General features: G+C 48.4%; 1 protein-coding gene across 1 annotated transcript; it reads right to left on the reverse strand.

Moving 5' to 3' along the window:
- Positions 1–8,997: 8,997 nt before the first annotated feature.
- CYP2E1 (cytochrome P450 family 2 subfamily E member 1) lies at positions 8,998–20,079 on the reverse strand. Its single transcript, XM_036094092.2, has 9 exons — positions 19,889–20,079; positions 18,805–18,964; positions 14,134–14,283; positions 13,687–13,847; positions 13,093–13,269; positions 12,448–12,589; positions 10,753–10,940; positions 10,183–10,324; positions 8,998–9,414 (listed from the first exon to the last, which is right to left on the reverse strand). Exons 1-9 carry the CDS (start codon positions 20,063–20,065, stop codon positions 9,227–9,229), a joined length of 1,485 nt encoding a protein of 494 aa, XP_035949985.1. The 5' UTR covers positions 20,066–20,079; the 3' UTR covers positions 8,998–9,226.
- Between the last annotated feature and the right edge of the window lie 1,090 nt (positions 20,080–21,169).

The raw sequence follows: 21,169 nt of genomic DNA on the forward strand, positions 1-21,169 counted from the left end.
CAACATAGACCAGAAAGGAACACAAACAATATACAGTAACAGTCACTTTACAGGCAATACAATGGCACTAAATTCCTATCTTTCAATAGTTACCCTGAATGTAAATGGGCTAAATACCCCAATCAAAAGACACAGGCTATCAGATTGGATTAAAAAACAAGACCCCGATATCGATATGCTGTCTGCAAGAGACTCATTTTAGACCCAAAGACACCCCCAGATTTAAAGTGAGGGGGTGGAAAACCATTTACCATGCTAATGGACACCAAAAGAAAGCTGGGGTGGCAATCCTTATATCAGACAAATTAGATTTTAAACCAAAGACTGTAATAAGAGATGAGGAAGGACACTATATCCTACTTAAAGGGTCTATCCAACAAGAGGATCTAACAATTGTAAATATCTATGCCCCGAACATGGGAGCAGCCAATTATATAAGGCAATTAATAACAAAAGCAAAGAAACACATTGACAACAATACAATAATAGTGGGGGACTTTAACACCCCCCTCACTGAAATGGATAGATCATCTAAGCAAAAGATCAACAAGGAAATAAAGACTTTAAATGACACACTGGACCAAACGGACTTCACAGACATATTCAGAACATTCCATCCCAAAGCAAAGGAATACACATTCTTCTCTAGTGCCCATGGAACATTCTCCAGAATAGATCACATCCTAGGTCACAAATCAGGTCTCAACTGGTACCAAAAGACTGAGATCATTCCCTGCCTATTTTCAGACCACAATGCTTTGAAACTAGAACTCAATCACAAGAGGAAACTCGGAAAGAACTCAAATACATGGAGGCTAAAGAGCATCCTACTGAAGAATGAATGGGTCAACCAGGAAATTAAAGAAGAATTTAAAAAATTCATGGAAACCAATGAAAATGAAAACACAACTGTTCAAAATCTTTGGGATACAGCAAAGGCAGTCCTAAGAGGAAAGTATATAGCAATACAAGCCTTTCTCAAGAAACAAGAAAGGTCTCAAGTACACAACCTAACCCTACACCTAAAGGAGCTGGAGAAAGAACAGCAAATAAAGCCTAAACCCAGCAGGAGAAGAGAAATCATAAAGATCAGAGCAGAAATCAATGAAATAGAAACCAAAAGAACAGTAGAACAGATCAATGAAACAAGGAGCTGGTTCTTTGAAAGAATTAACAAGATTGATAAACCCCTGGCCAGACTTATCAAAAAGAAAAGAGAAATGACCCAAATCAACAAAATCATGAATGAAAGAGGAGAGATCACAACCAACACCAAAGAAATACAAACAATTATAAGAACATATTATGAGCAACTCTATGCCAGCAAATTAGATAACCTGGAAGAAATGGATGCATTCCTAGAGATGTATCAACTACCAAAACTGACACAGGAAGAAATGGAAAACCTGAACAGACCTATAACCACTAAGGAAATTGAAGCAGTCATCAAAAATCTCCCAAAACACAAAAGCCCAGGGCCAGATGGCTTCCCAGGGGAATTCTACCAAACATTTCAAGAAGAATTAATACCTATTCTTCTGAAACTGTTCCAAAAAATAGAAATGGATGGAAAACTTCCAAACTCATTTTATGAGGCCAGTATTACCTTGATCCCAAAACCAGACAAAGACCCCATCAAAAAGGAGAATTACAGACCAATATCCCTGATGAACATGGATGCAAAAATTCTCACCAAAATACTAGCCAATAGGATCCAACAGTACATTAAAAGGATTATTCATGAAGGGGGGGAAATCGGAGGGGGAGAAGAATCATGAGAGACGATGGACTCTGAAAAACAAACTGAGGGTTCTAGAGGGGAGGGGCGTGGGAGGATGGGTTAGCCTGGTGATGGGTATTAAGGAGGACACGTTCTGCATGGAGCACTGGGTGTTATGCACAAACAATGAATCATGGAACACTATATCTAAAACTAATGATGTAATGTATGGGGATTAACATAACAATAAAAAAATTAAAAATAAATAAATAAATAAAAGGATTATTCACCACGACCAAGTGGGATTTATCCCTGGGCTGCAAGGTTGGTTCAACATCCGCAAATCAATCAACGTGATATAATACATTAACAAAAGAAAGAACAAGAATCATATGATCCTCTCAATAGATGCAGAAAAAGCATTTGACAAAGTACAGCATCCTTTCTTGATCAAAACTCTTCAGAGTATAGGGATAGAGGGTACATACCTCAATATCATAAAAGCCATCTATGAAAAACCTACAGCAAATATCATTCTCAATGGGGAAAAACTGAGAGCTTTCCCCCTAAGGTCAGGAACGCGGCAGGGATGTCCACTATCACCACTGCTATTCAACATAGTATTGGAAGTCCTAGCCACAGCAATCAGACAACAAAAAGAAATCAAAGGCAACCAAATCGGAAAAGAAGAAGTCAAACTCTCACTCTTTGCAGATGATATGATACTTTATGCGGAAAACCCAAAAGACTCCACCCCAAAACTGCTAGAACTCATACAGGAATTCAGTAAAGTGGCAGGATATAAAATCAATGCACAGAAGTCAGTGGCATTCCTATACACCAACAACAAGTCAGAAGAAAGAGAAATTAAGGAGTCGATCCCATTTACAATTGCACACAAAACCATAAGATACCTAGGAATAAATCTAACCAAAGAGGCAAAGGATCTGTACTCAGAAAACTATAAAATACTCATGAAAGAAATGGAGGAAGACACAAAGAAATGGAAAAACGTTCCATGCTCATGGATTGGAAGAACAAATATTGTGAAGATATCAATCCTACCTAGAGCAATCTACACATTCAATGCAATCCCTATCAAAATACCATCCACTTTTTTCAAAGAAATGGGACAAATAATCTTAAAATTTGTATGGAACCAGAAAAGACCCCGCATAGCCAGAGGAATGTTGAAAAAGAAAAGCAAAGCTGGCGGCATCACAATTCCGGACTTCCAGCTCTACTACAAAGCTGTCATCATCAAGACAGTATGGTACTGGCACAAAAACAGACACATAGATCAATGGAACAGAATAGAGAGCCCAGAAATGGACCCTCAACTCTATGGTCAACTAATCTTCGACAAGGCAGGAAAGAATGTCCAATGGAAAAAAGACAGTCTCTTCAACAAATGGTGTTGGGAAAATTGGACAGCCACATGCAGAAGAATGAAACTGGACCATTTCTTCACACCACACACAAAAATAGACTCCAAATGGTTAAAAGACCTCAATGTGAGACTGGAGTCCAACAAAATCCTAAAGGAGAACACAGGCAGCAACCTCTTCGACCTCAGCTGCAGCAACTTCTTCCTAGAAACATCGCCAAAGGCAAGGGAAGCAAGGGCAAAAATGAACTATTGGGACTTCATCAAGATAAAACGCTTTTGCAAAGCAAAGGAAACAGTCAACAAAACCAAAAGACAACTGACAGAATGGGAGAAGATATTTGCAAATGACATATCAGATAAAGGGCTAGTATCCAAAATCTATAAAGAACTCATCAAACTCAACACCAAAAGAACAAAGAATCCAATCAAGAAATGGGCAGAAGACATGAACAGACATTTTTCCAAAGAAGACATCCAAATGGCCAACAGACACATGAAAAAGTGTTCAATATCGCTCAGCATCAGGGAAATCCAAATCAAAACCTCAATGAGATACCACCTCACACCAGTCAGAATGGCTAAAATTAACAAGTCAGGAAATGACAGATGTTGGCAGGGATGCGGAGAAAGGGGAACCCTCCTACACTGTTGGTGGGAATGCAAGCTGGTGCAGCCACTCTGGAAAACAGTATGGAGGTTCCTCAAAAAGTTGAAAATAGAGCTACCATATGATCCAGCAATTGCACTACTGGGTATTTATCCCAAAGATACAAAAGTAGGGACCCGAAAGGGTACGTGCACCCCGATGTTTATAGCAGCAATGTCCACAATAGCCAAACTGTGGAAAGAGCCAAGATGTCCATCGACAGATGAATGGATAAAGAAGGTGTGGTATATATATACAATGGAATATTATGCAGCCATCAAAAGGAATGAGATCTTGCCATTTGCAATGACGTGGATGGAACTGGAGGGTATTATGCTGAGCGAAATAAGTCAAACAGAGAAAGACATGTATCATATGACCTCACTGATATGAGGAATTCTTAATCTCAGGAAACAAACTGAGGGTTGCTGGAGTGGGGGGTGGGATGGGAGGGATGGGGTGACTGGGTGATGGACCTGGGGAGGGTATGTGCTCTGGTAAGCGCTGTGAATTGTGCAAGACTGTTGAATCTCAGATCTGTACCTCTGAAACAAATAATGCAATATATGTTAAGAAAGAAAAAAAGAAGAAGAATGTAGCAGGAGGGGAAGAATGAAGGGGGGGAAACCGGAGGGGGAGACGAACCATGAGAGACGATGGACTCTGAAAAACAAATAATGCAGGGTTCTAGAGGGGAGGAGGGTGGGAGGATGGGTTAGCCTGGTGATGGGTATTGAGGAGGGCACGTTCTGCATGGAGCACTGGGTGTTATGCACAAACAATGAATCATGGAACACTACATCTAAAACTAATGATGTAATGTATGGGGATTAACATAACAATAAAAAAAATTTTAAAAAAAAGGAGGGCATGTATTGCATGGAGCACTGGGTATTAGACGCAAACAATGAATCATGGATCACTACACCAAAAACTAATGAAGTACTACTGTATGGTGACTAACATAACATAATAAAAAAATTATAAAAAAAAACTAATGATGTACTATACAGTGGCTAATAGAACATAATTAAAAAAAGAATAGACTTATCTCTATTAAAGAAATTAAATCAATAATTAATAACTTTCTAAATCAAAAGGTAGCACGCCCAGATTAATTCTACCAAACTTTTAAGGAATGAATTCTCTGTATAAAAAGAATTGTACATCAGGGCAGTGGACACAGTGTCTGGTGAGAACCTGCTTCCTCACTGAAGGCCATCTTTATGCTGTGTCCTCATGTGGTAGAAGAGGAAAGGCAGCTCTGTGGGGTCCCTTTTATAGGGGCACTGGTCTCACTCATGAGGGCTTTGCCCTCCTGACCTAAGCCTTTCCCAAAGGTCCCACCTCCTAATACCATCACCTGAGATTTAGGGCTTCGACATGTGAGCTTTGAAGAGACACAGACATTCAGTCCACAGCACGTGGACTTTTAAAGGTGATGCTGGTAATGGTACAGAAGTGGGGAGAGCTCTAGAGAGAGGTTCTGTCTCTTTAGAGCATTCAAAAGTAATCATGTATGAAATGTTGTCAGAAGCATGGACCATGAAGACTGATCTGATAAGGCTCCGGACAGAAATGAGGAACACGCTCACTTGGCAATGCAGAAAAGGCAATTCTTGTAACAAGCTGGAAAAGAACTTGATTGAATTGTGTCTGAGTTGCATTGTTTTGTGGAAGGCAGAACTTGAAAGCAATGACACTGGATACATAGCTGAGCAGGTGTCTAAACAATGTACTGGCGGAACAGACAGGTCCTTCCTGACTGCTCATAGGGAAGTACAAGGAGAGAGAAGTGACTTGAAGATGGAATTGTTAAGCAAAAATCTGTTGGAAATTCTTATCTTATCCTTATTGCAAAAAGAGAGAGAGACAGCATGTTCAGAAGAGAGCACTTAAAGGTGTGGCCAAGTGATCCTTTGGTAGGGAGGTTTGCAGGGTGGGAACCAGGTGAGGAGGAAAGAGATGGGAAGGAAGGGAGGCTGTTGGACTTGGATTTTACTGGCTGAAATAATAGAGCTTTTCAGCTGTGAAGAATGTGGTACTTCAAAGCAAGGGAAGCATGACCCTGAAGTCCACTCAGAGATTACGAGAGCCACCTTTTCAGTTTCAAGGGAGACTATCACCTTGTTTTCACAAGCCAGACATCCTCTGCCTGAAGTCCTTGGGGCCGGGATACCTGGGGATGCCCAGGGGCATGACCCCTACCCAGCAGAGGTTCAGGGACAGGATCTCCACCCCAGTGGTTCTGGAGGGCAGAGCCTCAAGCCAGACAGGATTTTCCTCAGGTGTTGAGATCCTGTAATCTGCCATGCTGGGCTTTAGACGTCCTGGGACCTGCCACCCCTCCTTTCCTTACCATTTCTCCCTTTTGCCATGGGAGTGTCTATCAGGCGCCTGTCCCATCACATAACTCATTTGGTGTCATGGGTAACAGCTGGAGAGAGGTTTTGCTTGAGGAGAAACAGTGCCTCCTGTCTCACCCCCATCTGATTTAGTGGATATTTAGGGGAGACTGGATTTTGGACTTAAATGCTGACTGCAAGCAGTAAGACTTTGAGGCTGCTGGGATGGAATCAGTGTATTCTACATGTGGGAAGATATGAATTTTGGGAAGCTAGGAATGGAAAGCTATAGACTAAATGTCTGTGTCCCCCAGAATTCCTATGTTGAAGCCCTATTCTCAACGTGATGGTCTTAGGAGGCAGGGCCTTTGGGAGCTGACCAGGCCATGAATGGAACCAGGGCCCTTAGGAGAAGAGCCAGAGAGCTAGCTAGCTCTCTTTCTATACATGAGAACACAGCAGGAAGTCAGCAATCTACGACCCAAAAGCCATCTGCTCTCACCAGAACCCCACTCTGCTGGCATTCTGATTGTGGACTTAGAGCCTCCACACCTTTCAGTCGGTGATAAACCACAGTCTATGGCACCTTGTTACAGCAAAGAGAACAGACCAAGACATTCCTTCTTTCCCTTGTCCACCCCACCCTTTCTCTTCCTGTTCTGCCAAAGGTGGTTCAGATCAGTGGAGGGTTTCTTAAGCTAAGACTAATTTTCAAGGTAGTTTTACCTGGCGTCCATGCTTGCCCTTAAGGAGACAGCAAGACTCGTAAGAGCTGGGGCTTGGGAAACTACAGCATGGATGCATTTTGGAATGTGCTGACCGGGAAGCAACCCAAGCCTGTTGATAATCAACTGCTGCTACCTGGATCAGTTAAACACTTACACCCCAACAGCCCCCACTCTCCCTCCCAACTGTTTTTCATCACTTTTGAGTACTTTAGAATTTTCCTAGGCATTCTCTCAACTTCAAATCCCCAAAGCAAATAAAAAGACATTTTCTTATCTTTTTCTGCTGGAAGTAGTATTACCCCCTGTGTAGATATGGTCAGGAAAAAGGCAGGCAACTTTCAGAATGGGGCAGCTGGTCCTCCTCAGTTTGTGATTTGTCTGTCAATGTTGGTTTTGCTAGTGCTTCATGGTGGGTAAGATGGCACACACATCCTAATCCCAGAACCCGTGATTATGCTACTTTACATGAAGAAGGGGTTTTGAATGTGTGATGAAGTTAGGAACTCTAAGACAGGGAGACTATCTTGTGTTATTTGGGTGGGCCCATTATTGTCACAGGACCCATATAAGAGGGAGGTGGGAGGGTCAGTCAGAGAGAGATTGAAAGATGCTACACGGTTGGCTTTGAAACATTATTCATTTTATTAAGGAACACTTATGCAGGACTTTCGGTGTGCCGCTCAAGTTCCAAAGGCTCTGCATACCTACACTGTCCAGCCCTCATACTCTATTGCATAGAGGGGCCTCCATCAGGCCCATCCCACAGATGGGCAGTCAAAGCATGAAGGCTGAGCACACAGGGGGCTTTGGTGGGAGCCAACAGGGTGGGGACAGAGTTCTTGTTCCAAATTCCTCTACTGCTTCACCACATTGTTTAGTTCACTGAGCTGATTAATGATTTCCTCATTTCTGCCTTATTCCACACAGGTTCCCCGTGAGCCTAGAGTTTTTGTTCCAGATACAAAGTCACATTTTAATGTTAAGAGATAGTAACAGATGTCTGTGTTGACTTTTCAGACATAGTTTAATCTTAAAATATAGCACATGATGCTGAGAAGTGAGCCCAAAGGAACAACTTCATATCCTAGGGACAGATGGTAGTGGATACCTTTTTAACATGGCTAACAAGCTTTCAAAAAATAGAGCTACCCTATGACCCAGCAATTGCACTACTGAGTATTTACCCCAAAGACACAGATGTAGTGAAAAGAAGGGCCATATGCACCCCAATGTTCATAGCAGCAATGTCCACAATAGCCAAACTGTGGAAGGAGCTGGGATGTCCTTCAACAGATGAAGGGATAAAGAAGATGTGGTCCATATATACAATGGAATAGTATTCAGCCATCAGAAAGTATGAATACCCACCATTTGCATCGACATGGATGAAACTGGAGGGGATTATGCTAAGTGAAATAAGTCAAACAGAGAAAGACAATTATCATATGGTTTCACTTATTTGTGGAACATAAGGAATAGCATGGAGGACATTAAAAGAAGGAAGGGGAAAATGAAGGGGGGAAATCAGAGGTGGAGATGAACCATGAGAGACTATGGACTCTGAGAAATAAACTGAGGGTTTTAGAGGGGGGTGGGGGATGGGTAAGCATGGTGATGGGTCGTAAGGAGGGCACGTATTGCAATGAGCACTGGGTGTTATACGCAAACAATTCATCATGGATCACTACATCAAAAACTAATGAGGGCACCTGGGTGGCTCAGATGGTTAAGCGTCTGCCTTCGGCTCAGGTCATGATCCCAGGGTCCTGGGATCAAGCCCCACATCGGGCTCCTGGCTCAGCGGGGAGTCTGCTTCTCCCTCTCCCTCTGCCTCTGCCTCTCTCCCTGCTCATGCTCTCTCTCTCTCTCTGTATCTATGTGTCTCAAATGAATAAATAAAATCTTAAAAAAAAAAAAAAACTAATGATGTACTATATGGTGACTAACATAACATAATAAAAATAAATAAATAAATACAGAAATTCAAAAAAAACCCCAAAGGTATATTATTTTTCCCCTTTTCCAAACTACAAAGCAGCGTTTGTATTCTTTTTTGTGAATCATGGTGACTGGGTACTTCTACTTTCCTGGAAGAGGTGCGTTTACATTACTATAGTCTCACTCACCCTTGATCCAGGCACCCCAACATAGACTCAAGTAGGTCATAGTTTGTTTCAATTTGTTTAATTGGTTTTACACAATCTTTTTTGGACTTTGCTGTCAAATTTCATCTGATGTACATAACTCTGGAAAGCAGCACCTCTAGCCCAATTTCTTCCCTGAGTACTTTCACTGAGACTGTGCAAGGAGGGTCTTCCTGGAGGCACCAAGGGGACATGGGGGGAGCAGGAAAACTCCAGGTTTGCATCGAAGAGCCTGGGGATGGGGTGGGACTCTTCAGCCTGAGCGGGGAATGACACAGAGTTTGTAATGGGGTGGGATCTTGGCAAAACCGATTAGGATGGGACTGAGGTCAATATCCTTGGGGTCAACAAGAGACTTCAGGTTAAAGTGCTGCAGAATAGCGGACAAGAACAGGAACAATTCCATGCGAGCCAGGCCTTCTCCAACACACACCCGCTTTCCTGGAAATGACAGTAGTGCTGCTGAGACTCTGAGGCAGCTTCAGGACACAGCAGCACAGGTAAGGAAGCAGAGGGGGGCCGGGCAGGAGGGGGCTGTGGGTAAACCGTCACCCTAAAGCAGAACGGACCCCTCTCTGCCCCTTGGAAGGAAGCACATAACACCTTTCCGCATAAGAATATCCATGATAGACACATTCAGGGACCAGCCTTCATACGGCTTCTGTCGCCAGGACTCAGCAGCATAAACCTATGTGGGGTTGGGAGAGCGATCTCTGCCCATTGCTTGCCCTGACATCTTTCAGGAAAGAGGTAGGGCCACAGCCAGAAGCCAGTGCTCTAACCTTGAGTATTATTGAGTTGGTTACATACTTCCCTCCCACCAGCCACTGAGGAAAGGCCCTGGAGGAGACCAAGGGCCTGAGAGAGGGCACTGGGACACAGCCTAGGGAAGGCCAGATGGTTCCATGGGTCCAGGTAACCAAACGTTAGGTTTTGTTTATTAACTCTTGTTTAAAATTATGGAGAATTATGTAATGCAGTTTTGAAAGATTTTCACTAAGTCCTATTAAATAGAGTTTTAGCACTGGATGAAGAGAAGTATCTGCTATGAAGTAAGAATAATTCATCTCATTCCCAGGACCTCAGGTAAGAAGGTGTCATTTAACCACTATGAACAGGGGAGAACACACTTGGGTCCCCCTACAGGTGCTTGACCATGGAACTGGGGACAGTTCCTTAGGGAAGGCCCTACATCTTCACTCTTCTTACCTGCGGAAAATGCCTTGAAATAGTCACTATATTTGAACTTTCCATTTTCATTCAGAAAGTGCTCTGGCTTAAACTTCTCTGGATCAGGAAATTCTTGGTTGTCAAACAAGATGGAGTCCAGTGTTGGAATTACAACAGTGCCCTAGAAGGAAAAAGGCCTGTGTCAGTCAAATTAACAAAACATGAGCTTTCCACTGGGACGCCTAGGGGGGAAGTCGTTTGCTTAAGCACTAGATGGCAGGCAGTCAGGGGTCAGGTCTAAATGGTGACAAGAGCTCTAATCTCATCAGAAGAGGAGCTCACAGGCTAGATGCTACTGTTGTGGTTTCTGAGGTTGGGAAGTACCACAAACCCCAGGCACTGGCCCAGGGGTCCCCTGCCAGATTTTCTCCATTCGGTGGTCACCAGGTCCATGTGAGGACTGCTGGGGAAGCAGCACTCTGTGGGGCGGAACACAGGCCTGTCCCCCACCATTCAGCCAAATCTGCCAAAGGATCCTGCCTTTTGGTGGGTTGGCTGATGGGCTGGCAGGGTGGTGCTCATGGTGCGCACTCCAGGCTCACAACTGACCTTGGGGATGACATATCCTCTGAACTCCGTGTCCTGGTTTGCTTCATGGGGCAGGTTGGAGGGCAGGAGGTCGATGAATCGCTGAATCTCATGCACCACGGCATCCATGTAGGGCATCTCTAGCCTGTCCTTGATGGCAGGGATTCGGCTTGGCCCAATCACCCTGTCGATTTCTTCATGAAGTTTCTCTGCCAAGATATGAATAGAATAGATCAATGCCAGGCTGGCTCGGCACCCAACCACCCCTCTGCCCAGCAGATGCTTATGGAGCACTCTCAGCAGTGCTTTGGGGTGTCCTGGATACTTTGGATACACAAATGCCAATGAGAGCCACACTCTGCGAGGCTATTTAAGTCTCTAGCATGTGTTAGCCTCCAGCTGATCATAGCTGATCCAGTTCCTGACATTACACCAGGAGTAGAGAATAACAAAAGGTTCTTAGAAATTTCAGTTGGAGGGAAATCTCTGTCTTAATTATGACCCCAGGCTGGTTTATTGCACCCTTCAGGAAGTGTGGAGGTGAACGACAGGATGGAAACAGATATATGTGGCCTTCTGCGTGAAGAACAAGGAAGCACCAGGGCTGCCCCCCAGGCTGGGCGACCCTTCCTTTGACAAGTTGCTGGGTTAGCAATATATTGAGTGAATGACAAAATTGTGTACCATGTGGTTCCCAGGTAAAAATGTAAAACACACCCAGTATGGCTGGTATGCTGACACTGAGCAAACATTAAATGTATGAAGGCGAGCACAGAGATGACACACACGGTCCTGGGACAAGCCTGGGGGCGCAGGCAGGGGTCCCAAGGAGGGGCTTCGGCAGCCTGTCTTCAGGAGCCCTGAAGCAGATGCTGCCAAGGCTAACACGTGGTACGTTCGGCAGTGGTGTAAGGGTGTCCGTCATATTTATCTTCTTTTTCTCTATATTGGAGATTACTTATAATTAATCATGTAAAACAGTTTTTCAGTCTAGTTCCCCCAGTACTCAGAAGTTCTCTCAGCTCTGTGAAAGGCTTTGCTCCAGAGACTTTTGGCTCCTTCACCCCTCACCCTTCTGTGAGACAGAAAATGCAATGGCTTTGGGGTCAGATCTGATCCTGAACAGGTGACACTCCACATCCCTGGGGGAAATTACCTCATATCCTAGAACAGCTGCCCTTAAGAGCACAGTGTCTTTCGGTGCTCATGCTGTGCCAGGCACATAGCAGGAGCCAAATTATCCTTAGCAGCAACAGCAAGCATGCCTCGGGGTGATGGGGCGCCCCGGAGCAGGGCCCAGGGGCCTGGCCGCTAGCCATGAGGACACCCTCACCCTATCCTGCCCTCTCTTTCTCCCTGCTCTGCCTAGCAAGCCAGGTCTCGTTCAGGGACAAGGTAGATGTTATTTTCACTGTCATAAATAGGTTATATTGTGGAGCAGAATGCAGATGACATTGCATTTCTCCACGCTGGTACTGGCTCTTCTGTTCTGAAATCAGGTGTGAGTCAGTGGGGTGTGAGGAATTGGTATTCAAGAGTGCCAGGCACCCATCATATACAAGAGCACGCCCACTGAATTCATGCAGTGATCCCCACGTCACTGCCGTGAGGATTAACAAGCAATGCCAATTTCCATTTTGCAGACAGAAAGCTTCACCCTAAATACTCCAGCCTGACAATCCATGGCCCCAGAATCCTTGCCTGCTCTTGGCATACCTTCGACCTCTGGGTATTTCATGAGAATCAGGAGCCCGTATCTCAGAGTGGTGCTGGTGGTCTCTGTACCCGCAAAGAACAGGTCAGCCACGGTCACGGCAACGTTGTCCGACGTGCACCAAGGCTCTGCGCCGTATCTTTCCTGCAGATATTAGAGGCAGACAGGGACTCCATAAGAAGACGTCTTCAGGTGGATGAGAGACCTCTGTCCTCCTCAGCCTCAAAAGAACCTGACAGCTCAGCCAGCTCCACAGGGAGGAGAGGGCAGGTGTGCATGAGGGTATCCCCTGGAGACATGGTCGTCTCCATGGCACAGTTAGGGAAACCAAGGCTCCCAGAAAACTGACTACAGGCCCACGCACCTGGCCCCACAGCCACTGAGGGCTTCTCCAAGAAAGCCGTCTTGCTGGCCAGCACCATGGACGGTGTGTGCTGCTTGAGTTCCACCAGGCAGGCTGGCTGTGTCCCCACACCTCTAGGAGCAGGTGTGATGATCATGTGAAGCCATGTGCGGTCGGACCAGGAGCATCAGAACATGCCCGCATGGGCCAGCAGTGTCCCAGTGTCGGTCTGAAGCATGCACGTGCATGCCCCCACCCCACCAGCAGACACACGGGGTCCGTGGAACCAGGGTCTGCACGGTACCTTCTGCAATTCCAGGAGCAGGCAGTCGGTGAAGTCCCGGGGGCAGTTGGGGTCCAGCGACTCCTGATGCTCCTTCACTCTTTCTGAAGTGTAATCTTTTATTTCAGACACATTTTTAAATACTTTTCGATGGCTTCCAGGCAGGTAGTGCAGGTAGCTTGGGAAAACATTATAAAGCTAGAAAGAGAGAGAGAGGGAATTTCTATTTTTTTTTCCAGATGCAACATGGTTTTGTGTACTGGGCTAATTATTTTCTCCAACTTGAATTTATGGACATCACATTGTATTATTTAGAACATTTTGGCTCACAGTATCTTTTTGGCACCTCGTTGTGGGGTGTGTGAGGTCACGTGTTAGTGGGGTCCTGTTTCAAAGGGTAAAACGGCCTCCCGTGGTCAGCAAGGGAAACATCGGGCCCGATGGATGTCTCCAGAAGCAACATCCAGGCTATCGAGTTACACAAGCCCTGGCTGTTCTCTGGCTTTTGTGGGCCTGTCTGCCTGTCTCCCAGTTCCTGTCCTTGTCCTTTTCCTAACCTCAGTGGAGCAACCACGGGCAGGTGCAAACTAGGCGGGGGGGGGGGGGGGGCCTCACTTGGAGCCAGCATGTGCTGAGCAGGTAGAAGTTCTCATTGAAAAGCCTCTGTATCCTCAGACCCGTCTCATCCATGTAGTCAAAGTGCTTGCGGAAGAGGATGTCAGCGATGACGTTGAAGGGGGCAAAGCCCAGGAGAAAGGTGGGGTCGAAGGGCTGGCCTGGAAGACAGGGGAGCGGTCAGGGCAGCTCCCACCCACTAACACTTTCCAGCGCCTGTGAGGCGTCATCCTAAGCACCCCCGTAATTCTACGAGGCTTGTGGGAGCCTACTGGGGGTCCCTGTACTTTCCAGTTATTCCGGATGAACACACTGGACATGGAGAGGACCCTGCGATGCAGACAGTGTCTGTGGATTAAGGCAACCCTCTCGGTGCCAGCTGGGCCTCACGGGTCCACCAGGGCTGCCCCCAGGCTGAGTGTGCAAGGATCTGGCCACCACACGCACCCTGGGTGCCCCTGAGCGCCTCCAGCAGGAAGGGGATCTCCCTCTGGATCCGTTCCTCGTTGCCACGCTTCCCCATGCCATAGTCCCGGAGCGTGGTCAGGGAGAGCCGCCGGGTGTCCTTCCAGCCTGGTCCGTTGTTGAAAGTAATCCCTAGGGAAGAGGGGACAGCAGAGGAGTTACTGCAGACCCCCTGGGGCAGAGTGACAAGGTGAGTGACTCCAAGCAGGAGGGACCCAAGTGGCAAACTGTCCAGCCTGGGCACCCAAGCACTGGGGCTGCCTGGTGTCCAGAAGCTTGACTGGTACCCCTGAGGCTGGCTTTCCACCTGACATTTCACCTCCCCCAGTGTTCTTCACACCATCAGTTTACTGTCTTTTTCCACTTTGCCCGGAGTCTTCCCACGTGAAACAAAATCACAGCTGCCCACCAAGAGAAAGCCCCCAACCCCTTTCTCAGAAGCTCTCCTATTTCCACTGGTTTCTAACCTCCACATTACAAATAAAAAAGTGTCCTTACTAAAACCTGAGCTGTCACTCGGCTCCCAGACTCTGCCAACCATCGGATTTGGGAAGACCTCATGGACATCCCTCTTGGAGGTACAAGCAGAGGTCTGAGGAAGGCTGAGGCACAGCATATTCTAGAAGGAAGTCTGGTGCGCCTGACAGGTACCAGAGGTGTCACATGAGGGGGGGAGGGGGGACCAGGAGGTGTGAGATGAGGGGAGAGGAGGGACCAGGAAGTGTGAGATGAGGGGGGAGGAGGGACTGGGAGGTGTGAGATGAGGGGGGGAGGGACGAGGAAGTGTGAGATGAGGGGGGAGGAGGGACCAGGAGGTGCGAGATGAGGGGAGAGGAGGGACCAGGAGGTGTGAGATGAGGTGCGGAAGAGGGACCTAGAAGTGTGAGATGGGGGGGGAGGAGGGACCGGGAGGTGTGAGATGAGGGGGGAGGAGGGACCGGGAGGTGTAATATGAGGGGGGAGGAGGGACCGGGAGGTGTAATATGAGGGGGGAGGAGGGACCGGAGGTGTAAGATGGGGGGTAGGGGGTATTGGGAGTTGTGAGATGAGGCGGGTAAGAGGGACGGGATGTGTGAGATGAGGCCGGGAGAAGAGACGGGAGGTGTGAGATGAGGTGCGGAGGAGGGACCGGAGGTGTGAGATGAGGGGGGGAGGAGGGACCGGAGGTGTGAGATGGGGGGAGGGGGGATTGGGAGTTGTGAGATGAGGTGGGGAAGAGGGACGGGATGTGTGAGATGAGGCAGGGAGAAGAGACGGGAGGTGTGAGATGAGGGGGGAGGAGGGACCGGGAAGTGTGAGATGAGGAGGGGAGGAGGGACCGGGAAGTGTGAGATGAGGAGGGGAGGAGAGACGGGAGGTGTGAGATGAGGTGCGGAGGAGGGACCAGGAGGTGTGAGATGAGGTGCGGAAGAGGGACTGGGAAGTGTGAGATGAGGGGGGGAGGAGGGACTGGAGGTATGAGATAAGGGGGGGAGGAGGGACCGGGAGGTGTGAGATGGGAGGGGGGATTGGGAGTTGAGAGATGAGGTGGGGAAGAGGGACGGGATGTATGAGATGAGGCGGGGAGAAGAGACGGGAGGTGTGAGATGAGGGGGGAGGAGGGACTGGGAGGTGTGAGATGAGTGGGGAGGAGGGACCAGGAGGTGTGAGATGAGGGGGGGAGGAGCGACCGGAGGTGTGAGATGGGGGGAGGGGGGATTGGGAGTTGTGAGATGAGGTGGGGAAGAGGGACGGGATGTGTGAGATGAGGCAGGGAGAAGAGACGGGAGGTGTGAGATGAGGGGGGAGGAGGGACCGGGAAGTGTGAGATGAGGAGGGGAGGAGAGACGGGAGGTGTGAGATGAGGTGCGGAGGAGGGACCAGGAGGTGTGAGATGAGGGGAGATGAGGGACCAGGAGGTGTGAGATGAGGGGAGAGTAAGGACCGGGAGGTGTGAGATGAGGGGGGGAGGAGGGACCAGAGGTGTGAGTTGGGGCGGGGAGGAGGGCGGCAGTACAGGCCAGACTAAGGTCTAGTTCCACCCTGAAGGGAACATGAGGTAGAGACAGACAGGTGGTCTCACAGCATGGCCCCTAACTGGTTGTGAGTGCTCAGAGGGTACACAGCACCCAGGGCCATACTTAGAGGTGCTGTTTGCCAGGTTAAACACACAGCTAGGGATGGTGTTTGGGGGTCCTGCAATCAGGTCTGTGCATGCCCAGCTTTGGATTCCTGCAAGATGCTTTGGAGCCTGCTGGGTGGATGTCGGAGACACAGCTGGGCACCCGGGGAGGGAACCCAGGGCATATGTGACCATATTCCTGTGTGTCTGTGGGATCCACGATGGTCGCAGCAGGAGGGCACCCTCCATCTTCCAGTGCCTGCAGCAGACGCGTTGACCCAGAATGCAGGGCAGACAAGCACACACCAGAGTGTGTGCACTCAGGAGGTCAGAGGACACAGCTGTGGGCTGAGGACCCAAGAAGCTGGCAGGGAAGGCAGGAAGAGGGCATGCCCAGTGAATCTTCCCAAATGGCTGTGACATGGGGACTGGGGGGGACGGACAGGGAGGCAGACAATTCTAAAATAGTATCAGGAAGAATTGTGTGGCAAGGGGAAGGTGGAAGATGCCAGAAAATGTGAGGAGAAGACAGAGAGACAGAGACTGAGAAAGACAAAGACAGAGACAAAGACAGAGAGATAAGACAGAGGGATAAAGGGGGAGACAGAGAGACAGAGACTGAGACAAAGACAGAGAGACAGAATGACAGAGACAAAGAGAGACAGAGTGACAGAGACAGAGAGAAAGAGACAAAGAGACAAGACAGAGACAGAGGGATGGGGGAGACAGAGACAGAGAAACAGAGTGACAAAGACAGAGAGACATATAAACAAAGACAGAGACAAAGAGACAGAGAAAGAGAGAGGGACAGAGACAGAGAGACAAAGAGGGAAAAGAGGGAGACCGAGAGACAGAGAAACAAAGACAGAGACAGAGAGACAGACAGAGACAGAGAGACAGAGAGGGAGATCCCAGAGGAACCAAGACTTTGGAAACCAAAACAGGCTGAAATGGAGACAGTAATGCTTCTGGGTCAGAGCCTCATAAACATTCACTGAAATTAAATTTATTGAAATTAACATGGGCCCTGTGCTCAATATTATGCTGATAATTAACATTTGCATCATTATGCCTGGGGAATCAGAGGTATCCCATTTATAGGGTCTGGGCTACATGGGACATGTGAAAATAGGACTTGGGAGCCACAGGCAGGACAGGACAATGCCCCCTTGAGTCCAACGCATGGAATGTGAATATGGCCCTTGCCTGGCTGCATTCAGGGGCCCATGACTTGGACCATGAGTGGCAGATAAGGGCTCCCTGGAACCAGGATGGAGTTCCTTAACCCCACAACTCCTGCTCTTGTGGTGCAGCAAAGCTCCTCTGGTGTTAATGACAAAGACTGAGGAAGTTAACTTTGTTTTTGGCAACCCCAAAGGAGTAAAAACCCACAATGTCCAAGAAAGAAAATGAAATGCCATTGATAGTGACAGGGTATGACCTTGTGAATGTAGATGGGAATAAGGGGATGGCACCATGAGAACAGCGGATGCAACTGTAAGCACGTCAATTCGAAATTTCTGCATAAAATGGATACAGGTTTTCTAGAGATTTGTCATCAAAGTTAACTCAGGAAAAACTAGAGGCTTCTGGGTTTTGTAGGGTAGATGGGACACTGCTTTATTTCTAATCTGCTTTAGAATCTTACTAAAATGACAGTGAGCAAGTGGAAAAGAATCAGCGCACAAGGTCGGGAGACAGACAGTGGTGGGCAGCACGCTCACAGGGCTGTGAGCTGGAGGAGCTGTGAGCAGCTGCCCCCATGGGCTCCAGGATGTCCCAGGAGACACAGGAGGTAGGCGCTGGAGTCGGGAGTCTGGACAACACTCAGATAAAGACTCAGATATTTTAGTATATGTGCTGCTGAAGCGAGCACGATAAAGACTCAGATAAACACTCAGACCACCAGATCCCTAATACAAGGTAACAGTGCATATTCTAGATATGGGAACCCAGGGCTCTGGAGACATGGGCTGCAGAAGAAAGAGAGGTGGCGCTGGCAAGATGGAACCATGTGGAAGTCCCTTTGTGAGCTGGGGTTGCTGTGCTCAGAAAAGCACAGGTGGGGTATCAGAGGCCTCCAGGTTTAGAATGTGAACTGCAGCTGACCTAAGCCCCACAAACAAACAGGATGCCCGGTGAGAGTCAGTGCCTGATCTTAGGTGAGGGGTCTCAGAGCATGGAGCACCAACACCCAGAAGCAGGTGAGGCTGTGAGTGAGAAGAGCTCCCCAGACTGAGGCCCCAGGAGGCTGGAAGGTCTGTGGGAGGAAGGAACAGCTCATCTGCCGGAGGCATTTCCCTCTGTGGTATCTCTCTATAAACACATCTGTACTGCTGGTCAGAGTGTGGGTGCTGGAGGTCCTGTTTTTTCAGCTACAAGTCTGTAATAGTAGCTTTCAATAAAGTGTATACTGAGCACATGAATTGTTAAGGGTCTCTTTACTCTTCTGTTTTGTTGTACTATATGCTATGTGGTCATCAGCCCTGGTATTTCAGGACCTGGCTCCCACCCCACCATGGGGGGGGGGTGCTCTGAAAAGCAGGGCTCACCTCTGTCCTTATGCAACTGGAACGCGAAGATTTCTCCTCTGCCAGAAAGGTCATTCTTGTGGTCAAGCAGAGCTTCCTTCACCGCCTTGTAGCCATGCAGGACCACAGTGCGCTGGGAGCCCAGGTACAAGGTGAACACTGGCCCGTACCGCTCTGCCAGCTGCAGAGACCAGCAAGGAGCCAAGTGAGACCACTGGGAACTTAGAGAGGAGGTGAGCCAGGCTTAAAACCCAAAGTTCTTGTTGACCAACACAGATGGATCTGGGGAAAGACAGTCATTGTCCAGCCTGACTTGGGAAGACCCTTCCCATAGAGACTTTCTTCTGCAGGGAGCAAGGTTCCAGCATACCTGGGCTCCTGGACACAATTAACTTGGTGGGCTGACTCCTGTCCCTCTCATGAGGACCCTTTGCCAACATCTGCCCCATCACCCCCACTGTTTGCTGTCCCCAAAGTCCTAGACCCGGGTGCTGCAGAAGGGCCCTGAGCCAGCACTGTCCTGACCTCCACAAGCCCAGCCTCCATGGTGCACAAAGTACTGTCAACATCTCCCTTACCTCGAACATTTCCCACACATATTAGATGCCCTATAGCATTCTTTTATTAACTCATGTAATAGATTTAGCAACTCATTCAGTTTTTAGATTTGTTAGCTCATTCACTGATCACAACAACTGTAGACGGAGGTACCACACAGGTTGGTTGACACCACTCTTCACCCTGTTCTTTGGCATCTACAGTGTGCATCTAGTGTAAACACATGGCCTTCCTTACACTGCAGTGGTGAACAGCAGCAGCCCCAGACACACTGGCCTCACCAAGCCAGCCAGTGACAGAGCATTTAACCCATGGCTCAAGCAGAGGCTTCTGTGGCCAGCCATAGCCAATGCCCACTCAAGGGCTCCATGCCCACACTGTACCACTAACTAAATACCGTTAATATCACTCTTGGATGCTACTGTTAAGTCAGTTCACTCATAACAGGCTGGTATTGAATAACAACTTGTCTAACAACAAATGGAATGCAAACATACTACATCTAATCCCTGAATTCTCCTCCCCTAACCAACAATATTTCTCTTACCTTGGCGAAAGATTTTGGAACATTCTTTAAATCCAACTGAAGAAGATTCCCTATAATGGGCAGTGGAAAAGGGCCAGGGGGCAGTTTCCAGGTGCTGTAGATCTGCTTCCAGATAGAGATAAGCATTAGGGTGGCCATCCACACCAGCAGGGCAACTGTGATGCCCAAGGCAGCCATGGTGTCCTTGGGGTCACTGCTGACTTGTGAGAATGCTCCGAAGAAAGGCAAAGCTTTTATAATGCACCCTCGGGAAGGAGGGTGACCAGCCAACCAATGCCATTTCCTCTGGCCCAAGATATTAGTTTACTATTAGCTACTGTTGGCCATCATTTCAAAAGCTGATTCCCGTAGTGGTTGCATGCAAGAAACTCTACCCTGGTGCTCAGGCTCTGTCAACACTGGATGCTGGCACTTGCACCAAAGTCAGCAAACACAGCATCCAGGGAAATACCACACCAACCCTTGGATCAGAAGATCACACTGGTTTGGAAGATGGCGGAGGAGTAGGAGACCTGGATTTCGTCTGGTCTCAGGAATTCAGCTGGATAGGGATCAAACCATTCTGAACACCTACAAATTCAACAGGAGATCGAAGAAAATAGCAACAACTCTCTGAACAGAAAAGCGACCACTTTCTGGAAGGTAGGACGTGCGGAGAAGTGAATCCGAGGCGATATTCAGGAGGATAGACGGCGGGGGAGGGGCCTCCGTCGGCCGCTTCTGGCAAGTGATAGAGCCGCGGAGCACAAAATCGGAACTTTTAGAGTCGGCTCCGCTGAGGGACGTCACTCTGGTGGCGAAGTGGGGGGTGGAACCCTCGCGGGACAGTGTGGTCTCAGGACCCTCGGGGTCACAGAAAGACCGGGGGTGCCTGAGTGCGGCAGAGCTCCCAGGGATCGGAGCAGGGAAGCCGGCTGCAGAGACGGAGCCCAGGCGCGGGCTCTCAGCTCGGGGTTGTCATAGACCGTGATCCGGGCCACTGCTCCTCCAGCAGGGACCCAACAAGCGGCAGATCCGGGGAGACTCACCTTCCTCCCCCGGGAGGAGCGGCGCGGGAGCGCACCGCGGGGATCTGCTGGGTTTGGAGACTCCACCCGGGGTCGGGTGCCAGAGAGAGAAACGCTCGGTCACAGGCCGGGTGAGCGCGGAGTGTGGCCGGAGACCGGGGACACGAGAGTGACTGACGGCTTTTCTCTGGGGGCGCACTGAGGAGCAGAACCCCGAGTTCTCGGCTCCTCCGGGGCGGAGACTGGGAGGCCACCATTTTCACTCTCCGCCTCC

The sequence above is a fragment of the Halichoerus grypus genome, chromosome 7 (genome assembly GCF_964656455.1).
Source record: "Halichoerus grypus chromosome 7, mHalGry1.hap1.1, whole genome shotgun sequence".
Classification (NCBI taxonomy): domain Eukaryota; kingdom Metazoa; phylum Chordata; class Mammalia; order Carnivora; family Phocidae; genus Halichoerus; species Halichoerus grypus.

Coding starts and splice junctions, on each gene's coding strand:
- CYP2E1 (XM_036094092.2), bottom strand. CDS start 20,065: ATGGCTGCCTTGGGCATCACAGTTGCCCTGCTGGTGTGGATGGCCACC. Junction 13,848..14,133: donor GGCGCTCAGGGGCACCCAGG/GTGCGTGTGGTG, acceptor CCTGTCTTCCAG/GCCAGCCCTTCGACCCCACC. Junction 10,325..10,752: donor GAGGATATGTCATCCCCAAG/GTCAGTTGTGAG, acceptor TTTTCCTTCTAG/GGCACTGTTGTAATTCCAAC.